This window comes from Neodiprion fabricii, chromosome 7 (genome assembly GCF_021155785.1).
Source record: "Neodiprion fabricii isolate iyNeoFabr1 chromosome 7, iyNeoFabr1.1, whole genome shotgun sequence".
Taxonomy (NCBI): domain Eukaryota; kingdom Metazoa; phylum Arthropoda; class Insecta; order Hymenoptera; family Diprionidae; genus Neodiprion; species Neodiprion fabricii.
The window spans coordinates 17,579,843-17,598,363 of record NC_060245.1 but is presented as its reverse complement, the minus strand read 5'-3'; the positions used below and the strand labels follow the sequence as shown (position 1 = coordinate 17,598,363).

General features: G+C 35.1%; 3 protein-coding genes across 8 annotated transcripts; 1 reads left to right on the top strand and 2 right to left on the bottom strand.

Moving 5' to 3' along the window:
- Positions 1 to 706: 706 nt before the first annotated feature.
- Positions 707 to 2,934, bottom strand: LOC124187060. The gene is made up of 5 exons (XM_046579308.1): positions 2,454 to 2,934; positions 2,057 to 2,341; positions 1,382 to 1,502; positions 942 to 1,133; positions 707 to 873 (listed from the first exon to the last, which is right to left on the bottom strand). The coding sequence occupies exons 1-5, from the start codon at positions 2,694 to 2,696 to the stop codon at positions 707 to 709; spliced, it is 1,008 nt and encodes a 335-aa protein (XP_046435264.1). The 5' UTR covers positions 2,697 to 2,934.
- A 1,307-nt stretch (positions 2,935 to 4,241) lies between these two features.
- Positions 4,242 to 13,429, top strand: LOC124185925 (protein fem-1 homolog B). 3 transcript variants are annotated; one of them, XR_006871503.1, is made up of 13 exons: positions 4,242 to 4,899; positions 6,694 to 6,871; positions 7,024 to 7,241; positions 7,351 to 7,691; positions 7,917 to 8,077; positions 8,347 to 8,507; positions 8,647 to 8,790; positions 9,067 to 9,296; positions 9,387 to 9,503; positions 9,627 to 9,733; positions 10,232 to 10,385; positions 12,509 to 12,694; positions 13,360 to 13,429. XR_006871503.1 is itself a non-coding variant. In XM_046577148.1 (12 exons), the coding sequence occupies exons 1-12, from the start codon at positions 4,768 to 4,770 to the stop codon at positions 13,385 to 13,387; spliced, it is 1,971 nt and encodes a 656-aa protein (XP_046433104.1). In that variant the 5' UTR covers positions 4,242 to 4,767; the 3' UTR covers positions 13,388 to 13,429. The 3 variants fall into 3 exon arrangements, 2 of the variants coding, with proteins under 2 accessions (XP_046433104.1, XP_046433103.1); XM_046577148.1 differs by lacking the exon at positions 12,509 to 12,694; XM_046577147.1 differs by having other exon boundaries at positions 12,509 to 13,429.
- On the bottom strand, positions 12,702 to 18,343 carry LOC124185927 (SHC-transforming protein 1). 4 transcript variants are annotated; one of them, XM_046577151.1, is made up of 12 exons: positions 18,100 to 18,343; positions 17,888 to 18,039; positions 17,580 to 17,686; positions 17,413 to 17,483; positions 16,594 to 16,654; positions 16,124 to 16,297; positions 15,887 to 16,041; positions 15,432 to 15,667; positions 15,193 to 15,339; positions 14,983 to 15,110; positions 14,235 to 14,345; positions 12,702 to 14,153 (listed from the first exon to the last, which is right to left on the bottom strand). In XM_046577151.1, the coding sequence occupies exons 3-12, from the start codon at positions 17,679 to 17,681 to the stop codon at positions 14,001 to 14,003; spliced, it is 1,338 nt and encodes a 445-aa protein (XP_046433107.1). In that variant the 5' UTR covers positions 17,682 to 17,686; positions 17,888 to 18,039; positions 18,100 to 18,343; the 3' UTR covers positions 12,702 to 14,000. The 4 variants fall into 4 exon arrangements, with proteins under 4 accessions (XP_046433107.1, XP_046433109.1, XP_046433108.1 ...); XM_046577153.1 differs by having other exon boundaries at positions 17,888 to 18,017; XM_046577152.1 differs by having other exon boundaries at positions 17,884 to 18,343.
- Positions 18,344 to 18,521: the final 178 nt, after the last annotated feature.

Below are 18,521 nucleotides of genomic sequence, written 5' to 3'. Positions count from 1 at the left end.
GTATGTCATTGATACCAGATTCAAAGTCTTTGGTAATATTTGCAGATTAATTTGCTTTCCAGTCTGAGAGCTTAAAATGCGAATAGTATTATCTGCACTTCTCACAATCACCCTTGTCGAATACATCGGATTCATAGTCGTTATTATTTCTGTAGCAGACTCTCTATAGGTGAAATGCGATATGACGTTCGTAGTATTGTCTATGAAAAATTATTGATCGAGTCATAACGAACGCAAGTCTTACGACAGAGCAGCGTAGAATGTGTATAACTGATGCATGTTGAAGCAGCTCAATTTTTGCCCTAGGGTTGCTATGGCCGCAGCTGATTTGTTAATTGCGATGCCTTGTATTTCGCCGATGTCAGAAAACGATTCCATCTGTGCTGATATTCCAATAATTGTGATGTAGAGATTTGAAGAGTTGCAGAAAATATCGAAAGGATGAGTTAAGAGCGGCTCAAAAAGTGGGTAACTTTTGGGAATTTATATCACAGCAACCAATTCCACTTGATTATTCAAAAATTACATGCTGATGAAGCTCGATATACATAATTTCAATAATACGCTGCTCAATCAAATTGAATAATTGGTTGAAAAGGCATAAATTTCCGAAATTCACCCACTTTTTCCATGATCTGTATATATGTATACAAATATACACCCTCTTAAAGAAACTAGAAAATGTATGTCTTTTATACAGTACAGTTTACGAGACCTTTCCTCTTAGATTGCAGCTCCATATTTGGAGCACATTGTCTTCGCCACATGTAATGAATCCACATATTGAGGGATGAACGACTATCTTTTGAACGTATCCCTTATGACCACCAGGACAGCTCATTATGCAATGCAATTCAAGGTCCCAACCCATGACTAAACGGTTAAGAGACTTAATACATAAGGCCTGAAATATTTTAGAAATTTGGATAGTGGAATGGTACCATTTCCTTGCTCGTCTCCCGTTATAATCCACTGGCTTGTGTCATGGAAGAGCAGTGCTGTTATGGCAGCTTCTGTAGCGGCAGGATTGCGGGCCAGAAACATTACTGGAACGATGTCTTCCTTTTCTTTCAAAGGTTCCAATGGCAGTACGTAAATAGTGGTCATGTATGAGCCAGCCAGTCTGGTCATTGCTACTTGTCATAAAGTTCCTTAAAATATTGTCATTACAAGATGTATCATAGATACATATCTATAGCAGTTAGTCTCAACATTCAGTGTTACTGGGATCGACTACCTTTACCCGAACTCAAGTGAGTCTGGTATTGTCGAGTAACATTGTCTATCGCTTCCAATTATATCGCGATACATATATTCAGATATGTTTCAGATATATTATTTTGTCAATGTCGACGAATGTTGCTATAGATACTTAACGCACATGTACTCGCTGGAATCAACGACATGCATTCCAATTTCCAAAGTGCTCCATACTCGCTGTCTATGTAAGCCATTGTCTTCCAAGGATTCATAGTTGACTCTTTGTTCGCTAGTGGGAATCTCTGGAAGGTAATATGTCCATTTTGTTAGAATTAAGGTTTTCTAAAGTAGTTCATCAGAATCCGTTCGTTATTTCAATTATTTCTGCATTATCAATAAAAAGTTATCCTTAAATTCGAAAAATAAAATCGCGTATCTAAATGTGGTTTTAGCTTATACATATTTATTACAAATGGTCTCGCATACAATGAATAGTAAGTTAGCATATTTGTTGATCTGTGTGGAAGAAATTGCGATTCAGTACTAGCTATTAATTTTTTTTACCAGTAAAATTATAATATCTCGCATAATTTGTTTCAGTCTATATGATTGCTAAAAGATGAATTTGGGTTTTTAATTATAATACACTGTGAAAGAAATTTTTTTGTATGTATGGTAGTTACGTGTAACTCAATCATAATAGTTTGATCATAAAATGCAAGACTAGAAGACGGTGAAATTGAAAGTAAGACAAATGTGATGTGAAAATTTTGTGTCTTTAGGAGTTCCAATTTTAAAGTGAAAAATTGCATTTATAACCATTTTAAAAAATTACAGTTTTTGCTAAATTTTATACCGTAACTTTGTTGGGTCCTGCTACAACGATTTCGTTTGTCATAGGCTCGTAAAATATGTCGGTTATTCGAAATTCGTTACGAATGACTTGGTAGAGCATGCAGAACGAAGTCATGAGCCAGATCATATCGTCGTTTGGTACATATCCAATTAGTACCTTAGCTTTTTGACACCACAATAGTTTAGTAAACAACATCGTACTGCTGAGTGGGTACGAGGGTTGAATAAGTTTAGCTTGCACTGAAAATCTCAGCATATTTGATGGTGGATCGATGACTAAATATTCCTAATAAATTATTGCAAACAAACGGTTAATTGAAGTGGACAACAGTATGCGTGTAAATTAATTTTTTCATATTAACATTTATAATAAGCAGCATTTATATTTGTCAACCTACTTGGGTTTCCTCGCAGTAACAAATTTCCGTAAAATTCCCGAACATCGTTGTTGACGAGACCAATTTCATACCGTGAAACAAGTTATCGTCACGTTTACCATCAATCGTATTTTCGTCAAGGCGACTTTTCAACCGCTCTCGCATCTTCGTTACTTTCTTTCTCCATTCCATTTCCCTTTCTTCCCCATCCAAATATGACTTGGACATATTTGCTGTGTGGCCTAGAAGCGACATACTTTGCATCCACGGTATATGGTATCTTTTACCATAATACCATGGTCATAATACGCTCATGTTGTACAATTGTGTCGGTCTATTTATCGCATACAAAGATTCCCTCGCTCAAACAATCGATTGCTGAAGTGCGATTATCGAAAATCGAAGGTCCAAGCCCTCGGGCTGATTCTAAAGGCGCGCGTTGGAACGACAACCAATCATTGCATTGTACTGATTTGGCGCCACAGCCGTTGAGTGAAGATAGAGAGTAGAGACTGCTATCCTCATGAACTTTGCTTCGGGTACAGGTACGGTAAGGGAAGCTGAAGGGCTAAAGGGAAATTACAGTATTCGGCTATGCTGACTCGATTCAGCATAATTGGAATCCCATAAGATGGGTGCACTGGGAGCTAATATCGGAACGCACCGCACTTTATACATCCTCAGCGGATGGACATAGAAATTTGAGGCCAAGTCGCTTTCCGGCCGCTAGAGGGCCCCACTTTCACATTTTTTTTTCTGGTCCGGCTTGCCGGGGCGCTTGCCGCTCAGTTTGTATACAGCGAGGAGTTGGAGCAGACGTCTTCGTTGGTCAACTGCTCCGTTTTCGGGTTGTAACTGAGTATCTGATTTATTGTCGTCTACCCATATTTTGGTATGTTCATTGTTCTCTTGACTTCAAATTGTATTACTGCTGTTCTACTGTCTCTAGAGCAGGCGCTCATTTCGACAATACGAAACCAGGTGAAAAGTCCCTTCTCAATACGTGATATATTTATTTTTTTATGACCTATTCTTCCTTCTGACCCGGCAAATACTAAGTTGTAGGTTTTTAAAAACAACCGGAAAGAGTCGAAATCGGGCCCACTCTTGTTGCTGATCAACCGGTTGGGGTTCCGTCTTCTCCTTGTCTCTTACTTCCCGCGCAAGTTTTCAGCCAATCATAATCGCTGTTTGGCAAAAAAGTGCTCTGACAATGATCTACTAGAAATTAGGAAATGTCCCTATGACGTCAGAATCTCATTGTCGGTACCATTTTGTTGCCACATATCCTTAGTTTTCAATTTTTCGAACGTAAATCGTAAATTTGTAGCTTTCAAATTACTATTGTTACACAAATTGATAATACGCAATCAATAATATAATTTTTCAATCAATCGTACGTGAAAAAATATTGCCAAATACCAGCTACTAAGCCTAGTTATATTAGTTTAATTTTTCCACCCGCACTGCAAAGTGACGGTTCACATATCGAACAAAACACAAGTTGCCTGTAAGGAAGTAGCGTTCGGAAAATAAAAATTGTGAAAACAAACCCTAATAATGGGTGTATTCCGAAATATACTCTCAGTACTGCAAGTACTGGCAACCGCGTCCTGAAATCGCGCGACAGCTTACTGGGACGGGAGGCAGTTGCAGTACTTGAGAGATGGCCGCGTCCTCGGTGTAGCGTTCCGATTTTACTGCGACTGACAACTTGAAGTAAAAACGGAACGCAGTACGCAGTGGACTGCGTGACGTCACGGTCGGCAGTACTGGAAGTATATTTCGGAATACACCCCATGAAGATACTATTTCCACAAGTGTCATCACCACAGTCACTGGATTAATGTGAATATTAAATAACTTTATTGTCTCATAATAATACAAGTGAATTATCAGTCGTGTACGACAAGTGTCGGAATAATAACAAAAAACGTTCGATAAGCCGTGACTGCATGTTCAGCGGAAGAAAGACGGCACTAGGGTGAGGAAAAGAGTTGAAGTGTACGGAGGAAGGAAAGATTAGGCGCAGGCAATTTACGGAGCGTTGACTATTTTTGCAACGGCGAATCAATACATTCTCTGTGTGCGTGCTTATTCCATGTAAATATATCTGTAAAAATAGACGTCGGATCATCGCCACGAGTATTAATACGGGGAACGGGTGCGATGTTCAGTCAGTTTTGAGGTTAACAATCGCGCAGTCGTCGTCGTAGCGATGATGCGATTTTATTTCTGATTGCCGTCCGTGCCTCTGGCGAAACAAAGGAAGAAACTTTGCCAAAGTTCGGCGGACACGCCTACGTCTTCGGAAATTAATCCAGCACCGAAAGCCATGGAGGAATCTTCTGAAATTTGCCAGTCGCTTATGAATCGTGTTTATTACGCGGCTCGCGATGGCATGGCAATATCTCTATACGATATTCTCAGCGAGCGGGGGGACCACCTGGACCAGCTTCTTAATCAGGTGAGAATAATGTACACATGAAAAAGAAGGTGCATTTCTTAATCCATAATGTTCATTTCTCTAATTAACCATCATTTAAAGTTGTTTTACAGAAAAATCCGTACAGCGTAACAATGATTCTCTGATCTTTACCTCTGCTACTTAGGTGCATTAACTCAGGCCTGATTCAAGGGGTGAATTTCAGTGCCTAAAACTAGGCAACCCAAATCTCGTTAGGTTTGCAGTTTATAAATAAATAAAAGACAAAGAAGAAGGCTAAATTGGCGCCGGTGTCCCTAAAGAATTTTACCTCTTCTTTGTTTCTCGAATGAAAACAAATGTCATATATGCAAGCTGTGTTAATGTTTCTATTTATTGCACATAAACTTGTGCGAACTTGTAGATGGTGTTATGGCTTCGTCATTGCGAAATGATACTAAAAAAGATCACAATATCGCCAAATAAAGAATTGATTATATTATCAAAAATGTATTTTACGCAAATTTCATTGCTTTTCATCATAGTACTGAGGTTTCCAAAACTACTGCATGCTTCCCTTTAAATGATTAGTTTTAGTTTTGCAATATGATTCTGGTCGAAAGATAACAAATGAAACTCCAGCTCGATGTCTTGTATCGCAAAATACAACATTCAGTATTCAAGGACAGACACATTCGTTTACTTATTGAAAATCCTCCATGCAGTGTACTCCACATGACTTCAGAAATTACTTGTGGCAAATTTTCAGGAGTACTGTTTATCTGCTTACGGCTGTATTTTTTTTTTTTTTTTCCATTTGAATTTAGTGCGCTTTTAAATTTCTGCTTAGATATCTCTCCTTCACTTCTTCGTGATTGAAAACAAAAAAAATTTCGAGGTTGACCTACTGGTTATTTTTAATTGTGGATAAGAATACTGAATCTAGTCCATTCAAGTTCATTGCTCCATATAAGTTGTCAAGATTCAACAGTGCCTGGTTTCAATCACGGAATATATGCAGTTGAGTCGAATAAATTGAATAACTCAATTTTATTCATATGTTTGTCTCAGTCTAACACATTTCATAATATGCTAAGTAAAATTCATTTCTGTTTGATGAAATCTAATTTTGATTTGTAGGCTTAAAATAACACGAATGAGAAATGTATAAATACTACCACGTCTGAAGGTTTCTACCAATATTTTCACAAACGTTGGTGGAAGTTTATAAAAGATATAAATGTTCCCTGGGAAAAACAAGTTAAATACCTTTCACACATTCAGAGATTCGTAAAAGAATATGTTCAAAGAAAGGTTCTATATTTGAATTAAGTTTTCGGAGAAGAGGGAAATGTTTTTCATCAATGTTACAGTGGAACCAGTCTTGGAGAAACTTAAATCAATAAAACTTTCGCAGACAACTTATTATACGATTATTTATAAACTTTGGTAAATGAAGAAGATAAATGGGGTTTGTCAATCATATGAATTTGAATTGTTCTCTTAGAACCAATGGATTTTTTATATTACCCAAAAAAAAAAAAAAATGCTCTATATTGATTCGGTTGAAATAAGATACTGTGCAATCAAATGAATAACAATTAATTGAAAAATTAAATACTTGGAGCTTTCATCTCATATTATTGTTTAACAGAGAAATATCAAGAATCGACTAATTTCCATAGCGTGCAATCTCTAATTAGTTGAACTTTGATCAGATTTGTTATTTAATGTTGCAATAGCCAAGCAAACAAGCCCTATGCAATTATTTATATTTCTTAAATCCGAGTCCCCTCAACCAGCGAGTTTAAAAGATTGAATAATTCATTATTGCAGACAGTGATAGAAGACGATGGCCAGCACTGCACTCCATTGATAGTTGCGGCACGATATGGTCACAGTAGAGTCGTTAAAATGCTGGTCGATAAATTTAAGCCAGACTTGGAGCAGGAGGGTACTGTTAAATTTGACGGATGTGTTATACAAGGGGCGAGTGCTCTTTGGTGCGCTGCAGGTGCGAATCAATTATCATTTATTGTTATCCCACTTTTTTCACCCGTAGTATTCATTAATACATATTTCCAATGTTCATTCTCGTGTGAGAAGCTCCAATCTTCGATTAATAAATATTGCCCATTATAACTGTGTAACTGTATTGTACGTTAGGGGCTGGGCATCTGAATGTAGTAAAAACTCTTGTCAAGGCTGGAGCGAATGTTAATCATCCGACGAGAACAATTTCTACACCCTTGAGAGCCGCATGTTTCGATGGAAGGCTCGACATCGTTCAGTATCTGACTGAGCATCATGCCGATATACACATTGCCAATAAGTACAACAACACGTGTTTAATGATCGCTGCTTACAAGGGACACCTCGAAGTTGTTAGTACCATGAGAATTTTACTATCAAACTTTTAATCTTTAAAAAAGATAATTAACCAATACAAATTAGCTATTACTTACTCAATTGATATCCTTTTACATAATTTAGGTGAGTTATCTGCTTGATATCGGTGCCAATCCCAATGACAAAGCACTGTGTGGAGCAACGGCATTACATTTTGCCGCTGAATGCGGGCATTTTCGTATAGTATCAGAATTGCTAAGGTATGATGCCAAGATGACAAAAAACGTCAGCGGTATGACACCATTGATAGCAGCTGCCGAAAGAACAAGAACTGAAGTAGTGGAATTTATAGTTGAGAGAAATGAAGTTAGCAAAGCTGAGAAGATTGAAGCTTATGAATTGCTTGGTGCTTCTTACGCTAATGATAAAGACAATTATTGTGTTAGCAAAGCGTTCAAATACCTGTACAAAGCGATGAAATTAAGGTACCTACATTGAATATAACTTATTAACTATAATTTATTTATTTCTTGCTTGCATGTGCAATAATTGTTTAATAAAACGTAACAGTTTTTGATTACCAACTATCTTCAATGATGTTTTTTTTTTTGCTTGTTGAAGACAGAAGAAGAGAATCATAATATCCAGAAGCAGTATAAATATTTTTCATATTCGGTTATTGAAAACTACATTTGAATTTGATGCTTTAGATACAGTGATCCTGAGAATATAATGCACAAACCAGTATGTGCACCGATATCGGCGTATGAAAATTGGAGCGAGTCTGTTACTCTGGAACAGTTATTAAATATAGAAAATAATCACAATGCTATCCACATGGAGTCGCTTGCAATTAGGGAAAGAATATTAGGTAAGCATTGGGTTTAATGTAAAGAAGAAAATAATTCCAAAAGAAATGAAGGGTTGAAAGGAAACAGTTTTTACATAGTAAGTTTCAAGTAACTTGAAGCTTTAACTTGATAATTACTTTGAATAATATCTTATTAGATATTCAATATTTTTACATAGTTTTTTGTTTTTCTTTTAAGATATTCTCTCAATTATTGATGCGATTTGGGTTTTCTCGATAAATTACTCATTAGGAAATGATACAAAATAATTTTCCCATACTTTGTTTAGGAACTCATAATCCGGAGGTACCACACCCAATAATATTCAGAGGGGCCGTTTTTGCTGATAACGCAAGGTTTGACAGGTGTATCGATCTTTGGCTCCATGCGTTGAAGCTGCGGCAACTAAATAGTATTTCGGTTGTTAGAGACTTGCTTCGTTTTGCTCAGGTATTTTATATATCCTGCGTGATGGTTACATGGTGTGATATCAAACAGAAAAACAAAAGAGAAGACAGTATGACGTATAACAGAATTCAACAGTTTCTTGAGCTCAAAGTAATTAATATTATAAATGTTCATTTTTTAGGTATTTTCACAAATGATCCATGTCGGAATTGACCTGCAATTCACACAAGTTATCAATGTCTTAGAAGCTAGTGTGATAGAGCTAAAAAGAAATAAAGACCAAATAGGAAATCTAGACTCCAAGGATGATTTTGAGCAAATTATTGTAAGTCATAACGTAATCCGTCAAGCGAACTTACAGCCCTAGTGAATTTTTTCCCATCATATTTCTCTACGCAACATAAAGAAAAAAAATTGCATTCTGAAAAACTGTTCGTAAAACTGAAAGAAAAAAAAATGTTCGTAAAAAATTTGGCAGCAAATTTTATGCAGTTTTCAAAAAAAATCTTTAGAGAATTGGAGGAAAATTATTCACCCTGGAACGTTTTGAAGAGAAAAATTTGAGCAAGCTTTGAACATTTTTCAATATTGCTACTTCTAGGAGGAAATGGAATCCAATATTACAACAACGCTTTACATTTTGACTATTCTAATGAAATTAATAAAGCTGAATGAGAAGGGAAGTGAAGAGGAAAAAGTTAGCCAAGCTCATCGGCTGGTACATAATTTATGCGCACTTGGCGTATCTCTGAGAGATGGACAAACTCTGCTTCATCTTGCTGTGAACGCAGATACACCCGTGGACGAATTTCATACTAACGATGTTTGCAAGTATGTAGATTCCTTGTAATGAATTGTTTTTCAAAATATCATTTCTTAAATAAGTACCAATTGCTTACGGTATCGTAATTTCTTTCAAAGATTTCCTTGCGCTGCTACTGCCAAATTTCTTATCCAATGCGGGGCTGATGTTAACGCGATGGATATAAACAGGAATACACCTCTACATGTGATAGTTAGTTATCAAAAACCTATCAGGTAAGACTAACTGGGGATATACGATTCTCTCATCTTTTTTTTATGCAAAACTTTACTTTCATTAGATAGCCAATCTGCTTTTATAACAATGTTTGTAAAATATGATTGGATTGGTTCTTGCAGTGACTTCTTAACGCTTCATTCGATAATAATTGATCTCACTGAAGCTGGAGCACACATGGATACAGTTAACATTGAAGGAAAAACTCCATATGATGCTGCAACAACTGGTGAGTTATTCTCTCGCTCGATAATAGCCATGCATTCACGCTATGAAAACGGTGACAAAGAGGCTCAATCACACTTGAAAAAGATGACACTGTTTTTTTTTTCACTACAACTACAAAGTTATCACAATAGCATCAATATTTTTGTTACGATTCATCTTATTGTACTAGCTTTTATTTATTCGTTATAGCATCTTGTTCTTACAACTTGATGCGGTGAAAAAGCATTAACTAAATAGCTTTCGATAGTATAAGTAATTCAAAAAGAGTATCCGGTGACAAGTTTCTTGAAAAAATAATATTGAATAATGTTACGTGAAGAAAAAGTATCCCAAGCCATTATCGGCATCTACCTTAATTTTCATTTCAGTTTTTATGAATGTTCGCTGTAATTTTTATAATATTTTATAATTACTTACACATCTTTAATATCCATTTGAAGAAGAAATACTATTAAGATTCTCATACACTACCAATTATTTCCGGTTTTCCGTGTTACAGGTGTTGCTGAGATAATACTTCGAAAGCAAACTAAACTTTCATTAAAATGTATGGCGGCTAAAGCAGTAAAGACATACAACTTGTCCTACTGTGGTAGCGTGCCACGTTCGCTCGAAAGTTTTATAGAGCTGCACGGACCCGGACTTAATCAAGGGTAACTACTACGTGACTATTGATTCCGAGACAAGAATCATCACCGTTGTCACGTCATGTTGTAGGAAATTTTTAAATCCCAAATTCGGTTTTCATGCTATTTTTGACAAGATTTTCAAACTGAATTACTATTGTTAGACACGAATCTGAGAATTTAATCAACCACACAAATATGGTGCGTCAAAGAGTGAAGTTATTTTTGCTACAAAATATCCAACATTCAATATTTGAATTCCTTTTCTATACATGATAAACTCTGAAAATGCTACAGCTAGGCGCTAGATAATATGAATTTCCCTTGTAATATCACGGTTTTTGGAGCTCAATTTGAATTTTTCTCTGAGTGAACATAGTACACCACTTCCACTACTTGAATAAGTGGATTGTGTATTGATTTTCTAAGCGTTAGGCACTTGATCAATGGTTTGGCATCCATGTAAAAAATTTTTTAAGATCTCGCAACAGAATAGGAAGCTAATCATTCTGACGTACCAACTAATGAGCTGTACAATTGATGCCTTTTGAATATTATAATATTAGTGAACAGAAAAGAGTGTAAGAACGAATGATTCAAATGAAAGTTTTTATTTCTATTTTTTAACTCGACTTTTTTGTTTTAGTCTGTTGTAATTGTTATAGACACTTCTAAAGTGATCTGTGGTGCAGTAATGAAAGTACCTGCGGTTACTGAATTAGGTTTTTTTTTCAATACTCTTTTCGTTTACTTCTTACGAACTAGTCACATTTTTAACTTTATATTATATGTATACATAGAATTTAAATAACATCTATCTTATTTTAGTGATATATCTCTAATAAGCATAAGTAAAAGTAATCTTGACTTGTGTAGTTTTTTTTTTTTTCCTTCACATTACAATTTGCTTCGAACTATTAAGCTATGTATAATGCAAAATATTTTGTATTCGATTCCCGCGTCGCAGATGTAAATCGATATAAAATGGATTCGACTCGAATAATGATTATGATATTTGAAATTAGCTTGTCTAAATTGTCAATTCAACGGATTTGATTTTTATTTATTATAATTAATTCGATTACCTAAGATAACATCTTGCCAATTAGTTGGTTCGATTTTATATTAAATTCACATTATTTTACTAAATTAGATGATCAGATTATATTCGAGGTCATGCATATCGCTCTGTCAGCTATAGATGAGAAATTTGAACTTTATCTCAATTACGGTAATTGAAAGATTAATTAGCAAATCACCTGCGCTTACTGATATCTTTTTACTATGGCAAATTTGACTGTAAAAATTATAATTTTGTATAAGATATAAATTATTTCTATAACATATATAATTTTTATACTGTTTGAATTCGTTCTGCAAATTTACTGGTGGGTTTACTTTATTATTATAAACTTCTAGAAAATTAAATGAAACTTGCACACTCTGTGAAACAGTTGATGTACAATACCAGCTGGATATCTCTAAATATCAAAAGGAACGAACGGGTGTCATTTTTTTTTATACACATTTCATTGTTATCACAATATCTAAAATAACAATATTCGCTCAGTGTTCCCAAATTTTTTCTAAGTAAGATATTATGTTACGGACGTTTATTAAACTACCCAGATAACAACGTGTGTGTAAATTTCGCATCAAAAAAATAAAACTACAATGGTTGAAAAGTGTTGCTAGCAATATTAGAAAAAGGTGTGTCCTCAATTGCTATCAAAATCAGATCAACCTATTCTAAGCAAAATTTGTCAACACAACTGCTAAATGCAAGCTAGCTTTGCTATACAATAAAATAATACAAAAGTGATTTGCTGTAAATCTGCTGCGCAAAACTTATGATGCTAAATAATCAGTGTACAGGCAACAATTATTGCGGCAAGTGGGATAGACATTTTGCACAGATAAACTTTGTTACCTGGATACTTAATAAATATTTGACGAACTTTTTAAAATGGCTGTAAATTTTTATAGAACTTACACAGCACTACAGAATAATGACACGCTCATAATTTTGTCATAAATTTGATCCACTGAAGTGAAATATGTTTATATTTATGGTAAACGAAAATAAGATACAAAACAAAAGAAGATTTTATAATAATATAGTCTATTTTATTATTCTTATTTACATGCAGGTTTATTATTCAAATTGTATACCACCAAACTAACAAGGGGAGGGCGCGACCTTGAGATCACCGATTTCAAATTCCTTTTCATATAATAAAGTACTTCGCAATCTGTAGTCAAAGGTGTCCAGCAGAAAACGCAATTTTCAAGCTGGAATACTTGGAAAAGTCACGGAACTTCAGATTCCAAAAAGGGTATGAATCCCGATTTATTCAAATATTTATTGATCATTGACATAGTACAATTTAAACAAATAAGCTAATTGTCGTCTGCCGTAGTTTCGATTTGATGCGCGTTTGCATATTGGAATATTTCATGATTTTTTGCTTTTTCGTACTTTATTAGAAGCAACAGTTGATAAAACTTTGTAAGAAAAGAAATGTTGACTATCTTTTCAAGCAAAGTTGACCGGTTTAGATGTAACATTTTGTACGAAAGTTTCAGACTTAGATTCAAATCTTGCTGACTATTTTCACATTTTATATTCTATCACTATAGTCGGATATTCAGTTTATTTTATGTATAATTGTATAGACCGTATAAGTTCTGAACAAACGTCTCTCGAAGGGAAAAAAAGAAAGAAAAATAATATTATTCTACGTATGTATAAAGTATTACTATATCATTATATACAATATATTAAATCGAACTAAAGTGGTAGCGATTAGAAACAATTCGAACTACTTTTTTATATAGGAAAGAAAAGAAACATGAAATAATCTTTCCTCAAAAAGTCGTATTATAATAATGGCCTGTAAAAATTATTGTAATTCTTTCAAGCACATACCGAAATTAATTTCGTACAAAAATAGGTATTAAAAACTAATGTCTTAAGAACCAGCATGTTTTCTGTTTTTAGGACGGATGTGTGGAAGGTGAGCTGTTGATTATTTCCTATTTTACCAGTGACGTCGTCTACTGCATGTAAATTCTTAGAAAAAATGCTGAAGAGTAAGATAGAGACTGGAATTTAAAGAATAAAAACAAGAGTTATAATAATGTAAGTAAAGAGAAGCATAAATCGACTTAGAGATAACTGGAAGAATACAATTCATTGATTTCATTTCATTTCACACACTGGTTTATGAACTAGAATAAATGCAGTAATTTCGCAACTTTTGCATCGCTACTAGTCTATCTAAATATGTATGCACGAATTTTATCATCAATTTGTGTATAATTTACCATACTTTGAACTCTCTTGCAGAACATGTCTACATACTTCCAGTCTAAAAATATCAAAAATAATATGTCGAATGTAATAGATTAATTCGTTTTACATGGCATATTGAAATTATTTTAGTGTCACAGAATTTTTTAGTTTCACTTATACCAGACTATTGAAGGTAAGCTGAGGCATCTATTCCACGTACACGAGGAAGATAAATAATAGGTAATAACAATAGGTATCGCATTACAGTTTAGATTGACAACAGCAGCTCAATTATTCTTTCTATATGCTTTACGGGGGCAATACTTAAACTCTTGTTCTGGGAATCATCATTTTCGCCCCTCGCTCGGTTGTTCTGCACGTCGATGAACGGGATAACGAAGTACCAATGTGCTGTCTGCAGATATAATTGGAAGCGCATTGTCACAGTGGTCATTTATCAAATGACTTACGCTATCGAAAACTCGGTCCTTAGTGCGAACCTAAAATTAATTTGTCAGAAATTGATCTCTAGAATGTTAAAAGAAAGGAAATGCATTCATTGATAGCATGCGGGTACTCACCACGCCTTCGGGGTCTATAAGTAACAAATGTCTAGGTGTACCGCCGTTCATTCCTGTGAGAACATACTGCCCTGGGGAGCCTTGCGATTCTCTGACTAAAAAATCTCCATCCTAAAAAAAAAAAAAAAAAAAAAAAATTTCGTCAAGCGATGCAACAGTAACTTTGAAAATCGCAGAACTTTTGCTGTGTGTAATTGGAACCAATATAAGTAATTCCGATCACTAAAAATACTAATTTTTGTTCGGATAACTTGGTACAGCACAAAACTTTTGTAGTTAGTTTGAAAAAGCAAGCGATATTTTTTTTTCTATTGTAAAGACAAAAAGCAGCTCGATTATTTTTGTTGAGCCAAAAATTAATGGAAGGTCTGCAACGACTTTAAGGTAGTTGTATTCTGAAATTTAAAATTGAAGGAATTGTTTCGTTTCTGACAATACTGTGTTTGATGTTTGTTTTTTGAATATAATCATTCGTGAAAGCTGCGGAATATGAGTAAAATTAGACACCTCATGCAGAATTCATTTGATTTTATGGTCAGAATTTTTCACTGCTCTATAATTGAATAGTATTTAAGTTTAAAACCTGAAACCGTACATATCGCGTCTGCTCTCCTGTAAAATCTAATGTATATCACTCATGTCACATTGCCGGCAACACATGTTATTCACCATTCACCTAGTTATTGCAATTATAATGCTACAACTACGATAGGAATGAGTTGAAGGTAAATACTGGTTGAGTACTTGCCTTGGTAAGCATAGATTCAGCTTCCGCTCGACTTATGCTACCATGAAACCAAATCTCCCTTTTTAATTGTTGCTTTTGCGACTGCGGGCTCAATTTGCTAACTTCAGGAATGGCGGTATTGAACGGTTCTATGAAAGGAGAGACAGTATTAGTCGTTGCTGGTCCATCACATGAAATAAAGCATTTTAAACACGAAATCTGAAAACTAACGCATATCAAAGGCGTCTCTTTGTTCTCTGCGTGTATCACGATTTGCCGCTATTACAGTATCGTTGACATAATTGTGTTCCACAATGATGCTGCTTGATGACATTGCTGATGCAGTGTCAGAGCTCAAGTCTATTAAATTTCCAGTTTCTGGAAGAAGAGAAAAGAAAATAGATGTCATGAAAGAAAATGTCGATTGACTTGTTTTAGCGCATGTTGAACAAGAATTTCATTTTTTGTACCTGGCCACTGCTGCAGTTGTCTACTGCGATTACTTGACAGCGTATCCGTGAGTGATGAGCATTGGGAGGTACCAGCCACTCCGTGATTGTGATTAGAATGATGTTTTAGATTTGGTAATGTTGACGCATTAATTGGTAGAGGAGGAACTGGAGGTGGCCCGATATCTGGGGGTACTTTACCAGGTAGATCATTGTAGTAGTCTCTATCAGCGTCGCGTGGGTTTGTCAATGCAGTGCTATTTACAATAACAACACATTAGGCGGAGAAATGGTTTATAATATTCTTTTAGACTTAATGAAATTGGCGAATAGGAATTCCCATAATGATTTAAAAAAAATTTGGATGAGTTGCTAGAAAAATACCACTTTAAATGCAATTCCGTAGAAATTGAATGCCCTGAATAAATCACATTATTATTTTAAGGTTTGGGACATAATTTCTAACGATTACTAACGATGGTTTGGTGAGAAATTCTTTGAATCTTAATTCAAACGCTTGACCAATCGTTGCAATTACATCCTGTGCCAGTCCCCCGCCACATTCCAAAACGTAGCAGGCTCGCCAGTCTTTTAAGTTCTTAGCTATGTATGCAACAAAATCCAATGTATCCTATAAAGATTAAATATATCGTCAATTCGAAATAAAAAATTCCGCCAGTACAATTATTATTCAAGATGTTTTTAAGAGCTACCGTGTCACCGCCAGAAGCAAAAGATATTCTTGGCATATCATGCTTAGCAACTATCGCACCAGTGTCAAGCATAGTTAACGCCAAACTGCAGCTACTTATAATGAGGTTTATGTTTGCTCCTGCATGTTCCATCCGTGGTTTATCGGCAATTGCTTTCAAGACTTTTCGATCGACCTGAAAAACGATAAAAAATTTACTGTTATAACTACTCTTCTTTTGTTTTCCTGCTTATTATCAACTTCTCTTAAAACTTTTCAAAACATACCAAAACGACTAATAAAAACGATATCGTGAAATGCTTGTATTGGAATTGAACTTTGATGACCTATTCTTAATTGAGTCAATCATGACTTGAAATGTACTTCCGATTTCTTGACATTTTTATAACTTGCCTATGATTAAATAAAACTTTTGACCGATTTTTACATTTTCCAGGAAGTGACTATACTGAAATAACATAACTAACTTACTCGTCTTTTCTTGTCAGCCGATTTGAGTCCAGCTGCTTCGCAGACTCTGTTTATACATTCTCTGCAAGAGCAATTAACAGGCTAGATTATGAAAGACTCAACTGTAATATAAAATGTAAATTAACATGGTGTCATGCCTCACTAACATTGTATTATAATTATAAGACAATCATTAGTTTTTGTTGGGTCTTTCAATCGCGTCTCGTTTTGAGGAAAAAGTGTTAAAATACTTTACAGTCAGGAAATTGGGCATTTTCAGTGACTAGATTGACTGAAACACTGTGAGTTTATAAAATTACAGGCTTATCGAGGTTCCTTAGGCATTAAATAAAATTTTTTTACTGCCTATTTTATAGAGTCAATTCTAATTTTTTTAATGTTATGTCCCAAAATATTTCTCCGACATTTGTAAGTTTTTGAAATTTCCTACTTTCGGGAGCATTCTTGTAATTCAGCAGGATTTCTTTTTAATTAAAAGAAGTATTATTTCCTTTGCGAACGTGAAGTTGTGAAAAACATATGTAAATCATCTCTTAAACATATAATAATGTGAAAACGGTAAAGAAAAAGGAGATAATTTGCTTTGTGAAGTAATCTCCTGTGATACTTAACAAGAAATGACTAATCACTAAGAAAGAATTCGGTAGGTGTACAAATTGATCCAGCAAAGCTACATGTTATTAATCATCCTAAAGAATGTCGAATAGCCTGAACTACAGTTATCCAATTTCTGTGTTATAGAAACTGTGTTCAACTTTTCGAATTATTCATGTTACAGGCATGTGGTACAGGAAACAAGCAAAGAGTGACAAAACTAACTTAGCAACGCAGGATCTAGTCTCAAAATCCAGGCTCTTCATCGAAGTGTAGACTTCAAGACATCCGATGTACTGTAAAATTGGAACAAAATATGATATTGCATGAAAGGAAATTATATGGGAATGAAAGGGAATTGTCAGATAATATCATTTATGTGGAATTCATACCCTGACTGCATATGTTATGCCTTCCTTGGTGACTTGGTTATCTGAATGTAACCAGCCCCTCGCGGGCTTACTTATGAAGCTTCCTCCACCTCCGCTAGACATCGCTGCTATGAAAATTAGACAAGAATAAAAGAAGTAAAAAAACGTATTGTTGATGATAATTTTTTAAACAATGTCGAAGTTCTAAATGACATGTTAATAAGTTGTATTTTGTTTCAATGGTAAACGAAACGGAATCGAAGGTAATGCGATTTGTTATTAATTGTTGTTCTTGTGGGTTGTGACAATTGATTGAATGTTGTACCTACGTATTTATTTTAGGTTGAATGGTGCGACGAACGCAGCAAGTGTTCAGTTGAGGATAATTCGGAAACTCATGATAGGGTTAAAATTATTCAGCCTTGATGTCAATCAACTAATCCTTAGGTGACAATCCTTCTACAGAGTAAGACTATTTTACCTAAAATTACGTTGGTGAATCACGTCCTTTGCTCAAGTACAGTGAAACAGTAATAATTACATGATCATTTGACAGCTGACAGAAAGAATGGTTCACGGTCCGTGATTCCTCGTTTCATTCATATGCATGCACTAGGCAGTTAAAAAAGAAATATTAACGCGGATCATTCATGCGCGCCGTTTGAATGGGTCGACTCGGGTCTTTTGCACTCGAATTAATACGCGCATCGGAGTCTGGGCCACTTTAACATGATTGATTAAATATTCGTCTATGCAAATGCCGTGTCTACGTATAATCGTGCTGTCGTACCAACCAGCAAAAAACCAACACAGTATCGTCTTGCGCCTGCCGCACCCTACGGAAATCAATTTGAATTATTTCACGTTTGTCCAGTTCTTGTTCGAACGCCGGTCGCGTTTCAAAAAACTTCAAAAAATTCCGAAGGATGTTGACGGTAAAATTTAAAGCTGTTTACCCTTGGC